The sequence below is a fragment of the Pleurodeles waltl genome, chromosome 4_1 (genome assembly GCF_031143425.1).
Source record: "Pleurodeles waltl isolate 20211129_DDA chromosome 4_1, aPleWal1.hap1.20221129, whole genome shotgun sequence".
In the NCBI taxonomy this organism is placed as follows: domain Eukaryota; kingdom Metazoa; phylum Chordata; class Amphibia; order Caudata; family Salamandridae; genus Pleurodeles; species Pleurodeles waltl.
Genome location: NC_090442.1, coordinates 179,922,365 through 179,935,206, shown reverse-complemented (window position 1 = coordinate 179,935,206; position 12,842 = coordinate 179,922,365). Strand labels below are relative to the sequence as shown.

The 12,842-nt window shown below is 45.0% G+C and overlaps 1 protein-coding gene across 2 annotated transcripts in view; it reads left to right on the top strand.

Annotated features, from left to right (window-relative positions):
• SVOPL (SVOP like) overlaps positions 1–12,842 on the top strand; it is a 244,704-nt gene that overhangs the window by 101,499 nt on the left and 130,363 nt on the right. For both annotated transcript variants that reach the window (XM_069227985.1, XM_069227984.1), the window contains exons 6-7: positions 1,102–1,226; positions 3,195–3,258. In XM_069227985.1, the coding sequence (XP_069084086.1) occupies positions 1,102–1,226; positions 3,195–3,258 (189 nt within the window). The remainder of the gene's footprint in view (positions 1–1,101; positions 1,227–3,194; positions 3,259–12,842) is intronic.

Sequence of the window (12,842 nt, the reverse complement as noted above, 5' to 3'; positions counted from 1 at the left end):
ATATATATATATATATATATATATATAGTGTATTCAATTAATATTTTACACCTTTCCATTCACCAGCATTGTATCCATTCACCAGCATTGTAATTTACACACACTTTATGTGCTTGTAATGCACATGGTTTCTTTCCACAGTTCAATGCTACACTCCGATATAATTAATTAAGCTAGAAAATCTGATCTTTTTTGTCCTTCACACCACTGCATACCCCACATACGTGATGTAGTCTGACTTAGTTCATCTCAAAGTACTAGAACCTAGGGAAAGACAGACGTGCACACCAAGTTGTTTTTGTGAAATGGCTTTTGCTTGTTCACTGTGAGAACAGAGTTATAGATTTTTAGACTGTGGTACATTCCAAGACAAACCTGGGAAAGAACATATTGACTCTTATCTTTCATGAATATATCTTTAGGTATTTATATAGTCAGCTATATAGACCCTGATTCACAAAGGTAAACTTACACTTTTGTGTTGTGTATTCACAATCTACGAGTTTAATTTTACTAATGGCAATTTTACAACTATGTAGACTCCGCTATTGTTGCAGAGACTCCGCACATAAAATGGTAGGTCTGTCCTAGCTTTTTATTTGTGGAGTTCTTAGCCCCTATTGCGGAGTCTCAGCAGTCGTAAAATTACCATTAGTAAAATTAAATTTGTAGTTTGCAAGTACTAACAAAATAGTAAACTTGCCCAAAAGTTTAAGTTTACCTTTGTGAATCAGGCCCATAATGTTAAAAGCCATAGAAGGCAACATTGACAGATCCCTCAGTGTACATTCTTTCTGCAGTCCTAAAATCAAGGGAAGGGAGCATTTTTGTAAACAGAATAAAATGGCCTGAAAAGAGGAACTTTTTATAAACAGGAAAAACTTCCTTAAAATTATATTTGCCATTCTGCAGCTGAAATCAAGTCCTTATGCATTTTCTGTGTGTCTAATTTCACTGCAGTCTTGAACCGCGGGTTGGAGAAGGTGCACTAGAATTTGGCTTTGTTACTACCAGCGCTCGGTGTCATAAGCAGTGTGTGTTTATAGTCCTTAGGTTTTAGGACTGCCACATCCATTTATCACTCTCTTGATTTCTCCCCAGATCTTGCTGATCTCCTTCATCTGGGGCACATACTTCTCGCTGTTGACCTCCTTCGCCCCATCTTATGGCTGGTTCGTCTTCCTGCGCTGTATGGTGGGATGTGGAGTCTCTGGCCATTCACAAGGGTATTTGTTTCTGCTTGACTTTTGCATCGAAAATAAATAGAGACATCCATGGTGTGCAAAAACAGCTTAAGGAGGCATGATTGAGCCAGCCATAAATGAATGCCATTATTGTACAGCATCTATTAAAAAATGAAATGGGTATCAGATTTCTCCCGTACAATATGTAGTGTGATGGGCTTAGTGCTTCTTAAGGTGCAGAATGCTGATTCAAACCTTTGTTTCTGAAATTGGGTATCTCTTGCCTGCTGGACACTGTGTGACTAGACCAACCAATTATAAGTGATAACCAAATGATTTAGAAAATGGAGGTGCATGGGAGACTACACAGACCTGGGCTTATTTTATGGAAAGAAGAATGTATCATCTTAATGAAAAGTTAGAGAGACCCTGCAATCAAAGGAATTGGGCACTCCAAATTAGACACCCTGGGGTTAGTAATGTGTTTGACAGAAATATACTGTTTCTCTGTGATGACCTGGATAAGGATCCTTAATTATTTGCATTAGAAATCACCCTTAAGGTCTCTGACTTCACAACAGCCTGATATTTTCTGAGGTGTACTAAGTGAAGATCGCTTCTTTATTGATATTGAGGAAGCCCCACTTCTGTCAGAAGAGAATTCTAAAGTAAGAGATCTTCTGTTGGGAAGAATTTATAATCACAGATTTAATCATAGATGACTGAGTGTGGCTCGCTCAGTTAAGCTCAGTTTTAATATACTTACAACCTAATTGCAAGGAGTTTTTCCATGCACAGTGCATGGATTTTGCTTAGGGGCCTCTACACCAATTGCATTACAAGCCATGTTTATGTTTGCCTGTATTCCCTATTTTTATCAAGAATGAAAGTTGCTGATAAGTATAAATACTCCAGGTTCCCACATGGCTCAATTCTATCAGCTAGTCTATACCAAACATTGAAAGAGTATTATTGTATTGTGTAACATAGTACATCAACAGTCTCTACATCTGCCACAATTACTCTGTAACACAAGATGAACTGAGGGATGCAGATGGAGCAAATGTATTAATTGCAGGTCTGAGTTCCACATTTGGAACTAAAGTTTGCCACATTGTTGCTTCTTGTTGTTCGCATTTGTTAGTGAGTGATGGGCTGTGTGTATAGGCCTAAGCTAAATTCCTCCAAATGACCCAACAACAGCAACCAGCCTTCATTTATTCTGACTGGAACAATGTATTTACATGGAAATCTGTGACAGTGATTGCTGATTGAACAGGCTTAAACTTGCACAGTAAGTGTGTGCACTAACAACTACATAAGAAATGCTTAGTCCAAATAAAATTGAATCATATTCCACTGTAATTTTAGTAGTAGGGGGATACGTTGTTTCAGCACTAGTAACCCTCAGCCCTCCTCCTAGAAATTAAAAAAAAGAAATCAGCAGGATGTCATTGTGACATGTTTCAGCTGTATTTGTATTATGAGACTTCTTCAGGGGATTTTTTTTGCACTCATTCTTAAAAGAAGTAATGAAACTGTTCCACTGAGGTATACATCAGTATAGTTCCAGTACAATTCCATTTGGTTAAACTGTACAAAGCGTTTCCACACATTTGAAGTGTTACTTAGTTACTAGATGTATCGTCTTATTCCTCGCAGAGAGGAGAATGGATTCGTTTTTTCAGCCATACACCAGCGATCTGATGCACTGGGATGGCTGCTGTGATTACTGTTTCCAGTCAGGTGTAGCTTTTGTGTGCGTCACTAAGGGGTCCCTCAGTTTCACATAAGTGGCATCAGACAGGAAGTACAATCCTGCAATTACATAAATGGCTATCTAACCTCTACGCTGCAGGGGGTGCGGAAAGGCAGAAAGGTATAGTAGTTTGCCATGTAACTATATACTTCTATAACATTCCAGGCATTGTAACTATAGGTAACAAATGCTATGCTATGTGGACAGCAATGGTTGGTAGTTTTAAATCCTGATACTATTTTTTTCCCCAGATTCATCATAAAGACTGAGTACTTGCCTGTGAAATATCGCGGCTGCATGCTGCCCCTGTCTCAGGTATGGATACACTGCCTACTGAACACACAGTGACAGGGTGCACCGGTCAGTGCTCACTAGGTCAAGCTCACACAGCATTGTTAACATGTCAGGGGGCAAATATCTTCAGCATTTTATTGCATAGGCCCATCTGGATGAAACGCATCATCCTCGTACCACATGCAGCTCTTCTTTAGAACTAAATTCCTAACCCCGCTGTGGTAATTGCAAACAATGTTACCCATATATTTTATATTTATTTATGACATTTCCTAAAGTGTGAACCAGCAGGAGGAGTAAGCTAATATGAAGGAGAAGCATTCAGTACAAATGTTTATTGAGGGGAGGGAGAGGTTGTTGCGAGTTATGCTAGATAATCACGTAAAAGGAAGTCTTTGGCTTTTGGTAGCCTTAAAATACAGATTTGTCATTGGCCCATGACATGGGTGATTGAGAAATTAAAATAAGCACTTTCTACTCTTAGAAATTGTCATTGAGACAGTGTCAAGGTGCAAGGTATGAAGTCAAGTGCTTTAAGAGCGGTCCCTGTTCTTGCTTGACTGACGATAAAATCAGCCTTTATTGTTCATACAAAGCACTAATTGTCAACAATGACAAATACATTCTAATTAACTTTTAATGATAGTACTTGGACATATTTTCATAAAAGCATGTAGAATGCAACCAAAATAAAGTTTTGTTACATTTGGTTATGACAGCCGCCTAAGCACATGCTCATCACTTGTCAAGAGCGTTGCTAATGTCCTGCAGAACGGATTTTAGACAATATAATTCCAAAGAGAGGAAAGGAATTGTCAAGGCTTGAATTGTTAAGCCTTAATAATTTAATGAAACGTAAACGCTTCTTCTTTTCCTAAAAATATTCCCATATGTTGACATTCTTGGCTCAATCCTAAGAAAGTTCACAGTGTTACATACTTGCATACCCACAATTAGAGAATTAGTGAACGTGTGCAAATTGATTGGGAAAAACTATTAAAGAAGTTTGTGAACAGACAGCTTTACAACATTGTGGTGGGTGGGGCGGGGGTATTTGCCATCCCAATGGTCATACATTGCCCCTCCCATTGGAACACCCTCCTAACTAGGCGTGGTCGAAATTGCCTTTTCACTTACACAGTAGTCAGATGTGAAACTGCAGGCACTATTGCTGTTTCCAAATTCACCTACCCGGATTGGAAAAGGGAAAGAAGAAAGGAGAAATTAATGCCCTGTAATACAAGATTTGCTGGTTCACAGCCTTGAGCAATGCAAGAAACGAGCACTAGCACTGTCAGGGGCCAGCCATTACAATTAACTTAATGTAATTATCATTACAATAATTACAATGGTCTCTGATGCATTAAGGTAAATACCGTCCCTCACAGTGCTTCAAAAAGCAACTGATCTTATTTTCCCACCTACAGAGCAGCAAACATGGTCCAATTCCACTGTGTCGGCACCAAAAAACAAGCATTTGCAATGCAGTAGGTCTCGCATTTGCGAGAGTTAGAGCTATTGGTCTTGTAAATGACAATGGAGGTCATTACAACATTGGTGGGCCAAGTTGTAACCGCTGTGCGGCCGCCAATGCTGCCGCACTACCGCGGTGCCCATTATGACATCCCCGCTGGGCTGGTGGGCAGAAACAGAGCTTCCGCCCGCAGGCCCAGCGGGGATGTGGGCCGCAACATGGGAGCCCGCTCCAAATGGAGCCGGCGGTGTTGCAGCTGTGCGACGGGTGCAGTTGCACCCGTCGCGCTTTTCACTGTCTGCTATGCAGACAGTGAAAAGCTGCACGGGGCCCTGTCAGGGAGCCCCTGCACTGCCCATGCCACTGGCATGGGCAGTGCAGGGGCCCCCAGGGGCCCCGCGACTCCCCGTACCACCAGCCTTTTCCTGGCGGTTCAAACCGCCAGGAAAAGGCTGGCGGTAGGGGGACTCGTAATCCCCTGGACAGCGCTGCAAGCAGCACTGCCCTGGCGGATTATCACCGCCGGGGCAAATGTGGCGGGAAACTGCCAGCCCCGGTCGTAATCCCCTCTGAAGCACTGCCAGCCTGTTGGCGGTGCTTCAGCCACAACAGCCCTCGCGGTCTTGGACCGCCAGGGTTGTAATGAGGGCCTATGTCTTTTACCCATGTGTTTTGGTGTGGAGTGGATGTATGTGGTGTGGAGTGGAATTATGTGGGTTGGATTGGAATGGTTAGTTGTGGAATTGTGTGGGGGTGGGATTGTGTTGTGTGTAGTGTATTTGTGTAGTGGAATTATGTGGTATAGTGAATATATAGGGTGAGAGCTACACAGAATAGATAGAAAGGAAGATAGAGAGAAATAGGTAGTTTGTGCATGAAGTGCTGAATGAACTGTAGAGAGAGAAGCAGAAAGAGTGTGTGAGAAAGAGAGAAAGAAGGAGAGAGCAGGCCACAGACGCATAAATGGGGTGCACCTGTGTACGCAGAAGACACCCCAAGAAGAGGAGGAAAGCCTGGGTTTGAGGGACAGAAATCTTGAAAGGGAATGGGAAAGAAACTGTGCTCGAAGATCTGAAGTGGACCAGTATGAGAGAGGCAGGGAGAGTGTATGAGAGTGCGAGATAGAGTACGAGAGACAGAGGGACGAGTGGAGGGGCTCCGGGGGGAGAGGTGGACCAGTGCAGATCACAACAAGGTACAGGAAGGTAGCCTGTGTGAGCAGGCAGTATAGAGAGGAGAGGGAGTGTGAGGGAGGGATGAGGGGGCAGTGGAATTGCGAGTGGAACATCATTTGCCAAGGTTGACTAGTCACCTCACTGTTGCTTATTGTTATATTTGGCTGTTAAACTAGTATTAATGAGTCGCAACCAATTCCCAGACAGTCTTAACAAGTGTAACAATGTCAAAACAATGAAGTAATACAGCCAAAAAAATGTGCCGCATTATGCTGCATAATTTGTCACAATTTACTGAATCCTGCTGCATACCTTGGCCCTACACTGCTGCATAATTCTAGTGGCCCTGCTATTATTATTTCTCTCTCACTACCCTCCTATCTGTGTAACCTGTGGCAGTGCTTAATTTGTAAATAAAAAGGTGCCGGGGCCCACAGCTCTCCTCTTAAACATGCGGCTGCTGCAATTAAATGTGCGAACACGGAATACTGAGGCAGCGTAAACCTGAAGCATCTTGGGCCTTTTTTAATCAATTTACAGCCACTTTCTGCCCCTTCAGGTTACTGCATTAACCAAGACAAACATCAAGGTGTATGCGTATGGGCAAAGTACCCCATTGGCGTTAAGAGGCATGTTCCAAACTAGTCTCACCCATGGTCACAGTCAACCTTAGCGAAGGTCTATGTGACTGAAGGAGGAACGGGAATGCTGTTGGGCTGCAAAGCTGCAGAAGAGCTGGCGATTGTGACATTCGCGTTCAGCATTCATCAAGAATCCGTAGCGGAACTGGTGACCCGATATGAAGGGGTTTTCAACAGAATTGGATGTCTCCGAGGCCGAGAAATCCAGCTCCGCATTGATCCCACGGTGCAACCAGTAGCTCTTCGTCACCGGTGAGTGGCGTTCCACCTTCGACCCAGAGTGGAGAGAGAACTGGAGAACATGGAACGAGCTGGAATCATTGAGAAGGTGTCTGGACCCACTCCATGTGTTTCCCCCATCGTGGTGGCAAGGAAACCCAAACAGCCTGGCGAAGTGAGAATTTGTGTGGATATGCGCCTCCCTAATGTTGCCATAAGAAGGAAAAGACATCTAACGCCGACGATTGATGATATCCTGGGGGAACTCAGCGAATCGCGATTGTTCTCGAAACTGGATCTCAGATCCGGATACCACCAGCTGGTGTTGGCCAAAGACTCACGGCACATTACGACTTTCTCTACACATGTCCGGCTCCGGTGGTATAAAAGATTGAGTTTTGGAGTATCCAGTGCCGCAGAGGTGTTCCAAAATGTCATTCAGGAGCTGCTGATTGGGTTGCCTGGAACGATCAATGTCAGTGACGACATTTTGGTACATGCGCCCACTATTGCAGAACACCATTCCCGACTACAGAAAGTTCTTCAACGTATTCAGGAGTCGGGCCTCACACTTCATCGTGAAAAATGTGAATTTTAAGATACAGTTTTTTGGCTACACGTTTTCATCGAGCGGAGTAGCTCCAGACCCGGCCAAAGTTAATGACATTAAAAATGCGTCCCCACCCACCAATGTCACTGAGGTCCGGAGTTTCCTAGGAATGGTGAACTACTGTGGTCGATTCATTAAAGATTTAACTAACCTCACGCAGCCTCTGCGGAACCTCACCAAAGCTTCTGAGCCATGGAGGTGGGGAGTCCCGGAGCAGTCAGCGTTTGATAAGATCAAAGATGCATTATCCAGTGATACCATTTTGAAATATTTCGACCCGAAGCGACGCACCAAAATTGCTGTTGATGCTGGCCCAAAAGGCTTAGGGGCCGTTTTACTGCAGGAATATACCGAAGGAATGTGGTCCCCTGTGGCATATGCCAGCCGATCGCTTACTAAAACCAAACAGCGTTATTCGCAGATAGAAAAGGAAGCGATTGCAGTGCATTGGGGTTGCAAGCACTTCCATATTTATGTATATGGCCGCCCTTTTGTCGTAACTACAGATCACAAGCCGTTGCTTCCTCTTTTCAATGGTACCGCTTCCAAACCACCTCCCAGGATTGAGAAGTGGATGTTACAGTTACAAGACTATAGGTGCCAGTTAGAATACCGACCAGGATCCGAAAATCCTGCTATTTGTCAAGACATCCCCGAGCGGCGTCTGCTGTGGAGATGGAAGAGGTGCAAGAGACTGAGGAATATGTAGGATATGTTACGGACAGGTCCCGGACAATACCAATGACTGAGTGAAATTGTTCAAGCCACCAAAAAGGATGAGTGCCTACAGAAGGTTATGATGGCAATGCAAGATAACCAGTGGCACCGCCTTAAAGGACAACTGCCTCTGTTAACTTCAGACTCTCAACGCATTATCAGGAGTCTGTACAATGTGAGGGATGAGCTAACCACTGATGTCGAGGGATGCCTGTTGAGGAGAAATCGTTTGGTCATTCCTTCTTCTCTCACTCCCAGAGTGGTGGAGTTGGCGCACAATGGTCACCAGGGGATGGTCAAGACGAAGAGCCGTTTACGGTCGAAAGTGTGGTTTCCTCTTATGGATGAACAAGTGGAGAGTCTTGTGAGATTCTGCAGGTTGTGTCAGGTCACGGGTGAGCCGAGCAGGCCTAATCCGATCCAGACTGAACCGGCCCCGGCTGGCCCTTGGGTGTCGGCTAGTTTAGATTTTGGGAGCTTACCTGATGGTCGTCATACCATGGTCCTGATCGATGATTTCTCAAAATATCCTGAAGTGGAAATACTTCCCTCTCTTACAGCTGATGTTGTGATTTCTGGGTTAGAGAAGGCAATGGCCACCCATGGTCTTATATCTGAGATAAAGACCGATAATGGGCCTCCTTTCCAAAGTAAAGAATTGGCGGAGTATCTTAACGTCACTGGCAAGCGTCACCGTTGTATCACTCCACGATGGCCTCAAGCTAACGGTGAGGTCGAGAGGTTTATAAGGACTCTGAATAAAGTTATTCGAATTGCTGTAGCTTGTGGTCAGGCCATTGAATATGCTATATTTTCATTCCTGAGGAATTACCGGCAAACACCACATTCCACCACCAACAGAGCTCCGACTCACCTTGCGTTTGGGAGAGCGTCAGTGGATGCTATTCCTCACCATTCATCTTGGATTCCTCCTGTTGTGTGCAGTGACGTAGTTCAGGAGAAGAGGAAGGTATTGAACCAGAGGGCAAGCTGTGGTCGACGGGCAATTCCCTCTGACCTGCAAATTGGTGATCACGTATTACTAAAACAAACATTGCCGAGGAGCAAGTTTCGCACGCCGTTCAGTGCTGTCCCTTGGACAATTGTGCAACAAAATGGATCGGCTGTTGTGGCCCGGCGTGGGAGTGAGACTGTGACCCGAAACATATCTTTGTTTAAAAGGTTTCATTGCCCTGGAGGTGTCGCTGGAAGCGATGTCCGTGATGCCGATGATGTAGGTCAGTTGTTTCCAGAGCCGTGTCAGGATAGTTCTGCATCCCTTTCTGCTGGTCAGCTTGAGAATGGCCCAGTTCCTGTCCGGACTGATCCAGTGCCTGGTGATGTGATTCCTGAGGTGATGTCTCGTCGTTCAGAATCCACCCGATACAACTTGCGCAGTAATCCTTGCCCTTCTGTTCGGCTGCTTGACCATCTATGTGACTAGTGAACTGTGTGGGGTTTGTTGTTGGTGTTTTGGTTTTTGTATTTTGGGGAGGAATGTAGTGTCGCTGGTCAGTGATGCAACCGACCAGCTGACACTTCCCTGGAGTGTGGGGGGAAGTTTCCCTGGTGTCTGTTGAAGTGGGGAATCCCCGGATGTTTCCGGGTGGATTCCCCCTACTGTGTGTGTGATTGTTGGTTTGCTCCGTGGCCTCTGGCTCGGAGCTATAAATAAAGAAAGGCGTGGCCGGAGGGGGGGGACACGTGCCATGCTGTCAGTTGGACACCTACTGCAGCATTCAAGGCGGAGAAGGCCATCTCCGACCACGCCGACAATACAACTAATATCAACCGTGTCGCGTGAGTTTTATTTAACGCGCGTCGCGTTAATACTTGTGTTGAGGCATCCCAAGCCTCAACACTACAAGCATGTTGAGTTGGAAATGTGTTCCCTTCGCTTCTGAGTTAACCAGTCTGGAGTCCGAAAATGTTTATAAAGAAAGAAAAGTGGGGAATGACAGAGCTGGACAGCCAGGGGCTCTGACGGGGGCCGCATGAAGTTATTACACACAAGTACAGAAGGCAAGTTTATGTTGTTAAACACAGGGCTCCGGTGCAGTTCACTCGATGAAACCAAATCAAGATCTATATATGAAACTGAATTCACGGGATACGACATAGTTATCCTTCAAATTGATTTAAAAAAAACACCCTTTCAGTTGTCGTCTATGATGCCAACCCAGCGAGTGCAGCTTTGCATGTTAGCAATGGGCACAACTTAGCACTGGTATAGCGCTGAGCAGGAGGACGCCTTAGGCTGTTACATTTAACTTACGGCTATATTATTAATTCCACAACCACACGCTTTTGCGCTATTTACTGTGCAACTTTCAAAGCCATCAGTTTTCATAGGTCTGTTCATTTTGTGGAAAACATCATTAACACATTCTAGTGAGTCATACATGCCCCTTGTCCTCAGTATCCTTAATTTCTGGTAACATGAGGGTGAAAGAGTGAGAAGGCGGCTTGTGTTCAAAACGCAGTAAGTGAAATGTGTAAAAAAGTGTATGTACCGCATGATGAGCGCAAATAAACTTGCCAAAGTTATTCCCAGCCCCTAGACATGCCCTTTAACCGAGGCTATAAACTCCACCCATCAAGACCAAAGCCGTCATTAATGTTGTGCAACTCTTTGACATTAGGGATGTGATCAGTCTGGTCATGACTAGTGAATGAAACATTTTGTACGAATGAACTTCGTTCGGATCCCGCAAAGGCACAAACTGCCGTTGACAGCCTGGACAAATTCAAGAACTCTCCAGCTTTGCAAAATGACAGTTCTTTGAACTTCGGATTGGTTGGAAATGGCGGTGGACTTAGCAATTTCCATAGAATCTTAGCAACAGTTTGAATTTTATGAATAGATAGTTCTTTCCAATACCTACAGAACATCATAGCACAGAAACAGGCAGTTTCGAGTATTTCTCTGGCCAGTCTTTTCTGGTATGAGGACTTAGCAAGAGCTTATTGTATGTGGTCCTGTGAGTATCTGTAGGAATAAAGGATTCCGGGGAAAATGATTAAGGACAAGCTGGAATTCACAACAGTCGGCAAGAACAACTCGTGGTCACTTTGACCCACATAGTTACTGCCATTTCAGATTTCACAAGTCATTCCACGAGTTGTGTCAGCAAAGTGAATAGCAGGGGCATGATTTCTTGGTTAGAAAAAAAGAAGCCATCCACCTTTAAGGAGAAAGGGATGGTAGCATTTTCATATTCCTTGTGGAAATGCCCTTGCAAGTACAAATCAATGCATTGTTCTTTGTCTAAGGGACTGGGGACAATTGGCATGCTCTGTCGAGAATCTGTGGCCAAGTGGCCACAAATCTAGCAAGATATCTTACTGTAGTAAGTGCAAAAAGCAAACCTCTCTCTACAAAGATAGCAGGGGCGGCTCCCCCATGAGGGTGGAGGAGCGTCGCCCCCCCCCCCCCCAGCCAGAAGCAGGAGCTGCAAACTTGTAAAAATAAAACAATAATAAACTATGTTTATTATCATTTTATTTTTAAAGGGAAAGGGGCCATGGGGGTGACCAGCACCGAGGGGAGTGCACCGAGCACTCCCCTCAGTGCGCATGAAGTCTTGAGCCGGCCAGATATACATGCGCACAAGGGCTCTCTCCAACCCAACACTCTGTTGCTGAGTTGGAGAGAGCTGTCCCAGGCGTCCAGGTTCCATTCAGGTAAGTTTGTTAAATTTTTTTATTCATATTTTATTTTTGTTTTATCTCCCCCCGCCTCGCCACTTTTCCAAGTCGCCAGCCGTGACTGAAAGATAGTCGCGTTTGAGAGTGGATGAAAGGCATGGTGCTGTTGCTCTCCAGGCACTCTCCACCCGGACCCTCTAAGCAGACCCCCACAGAGAGCCAAACATCAAGGCTTGCAGCAGAGAAGACGGCCTGACCCACTGGGGAATCAAGCTGCTGAGAGACTTCCAGCCACCTCAGCCAGAGGCTTCATCTGTGGAAAGGAACAGATGCTGCATCATGGAGAAGACAACATCAGGGAAGATCGGCGGCAGACGTTCCTTTCTGAGCCAATGAAGTATAGTTGTATATTAAGCAGGCACACCACATGTAAGAGAGACTTGGTTCAAGGGCACAGAAGCAACAGCAGGGTTGGAGCATTTGGGTTCAGTGGTGTTCTTGCAATGGCTGCCATGCACCCAGGCTGGTATTCCACAGCACTTTACAGCAGTGTTTGTGATGAGCAGGACTTGTAAAGGACCACACCAGCAGGTTTCCACTGGTTAACTCACGTATGGACCCAAACCATTGGTTGCAGATTGTGACAGAATTTAATTGGACAGGGAGGTAAGGCAGCTCAGACCTTGAAACAAAATTTGTAGAGATAGCAAGTAAGTTGTTTGCAATCCTGGAGGGTAATGCTATCATTCAGGTGCGAGTCGAGGGATGCTGGAGACATTGGTGGGGTTTGGCAGTAGGTGCATGGGTTGTCTGGGCCAATTTCATATGCACTTAACTTAGTTCTTTGGCTAGGAATGGCTATGATTAACCAGAGGGCCAAGGGAAAAGGGTTGGGCTACTTGAGACACGTCTCAGGACACATCATAGCTATTTTGTTTTTCACAGTGGAGTTGAAATGATCCATGTCCCTATAAGGCTCGGGGTGATGCTAACCTCTTTTACTACAGTAGACAAATAATGAGTATCCTAGTCACTTCTTAGCTGAAGGAGTGCCAGAAACGTAGGAATGAATTCCCTAATCAGCCGTTTCACAGCTGTAATAGCTCACCATGTCTGCAGGG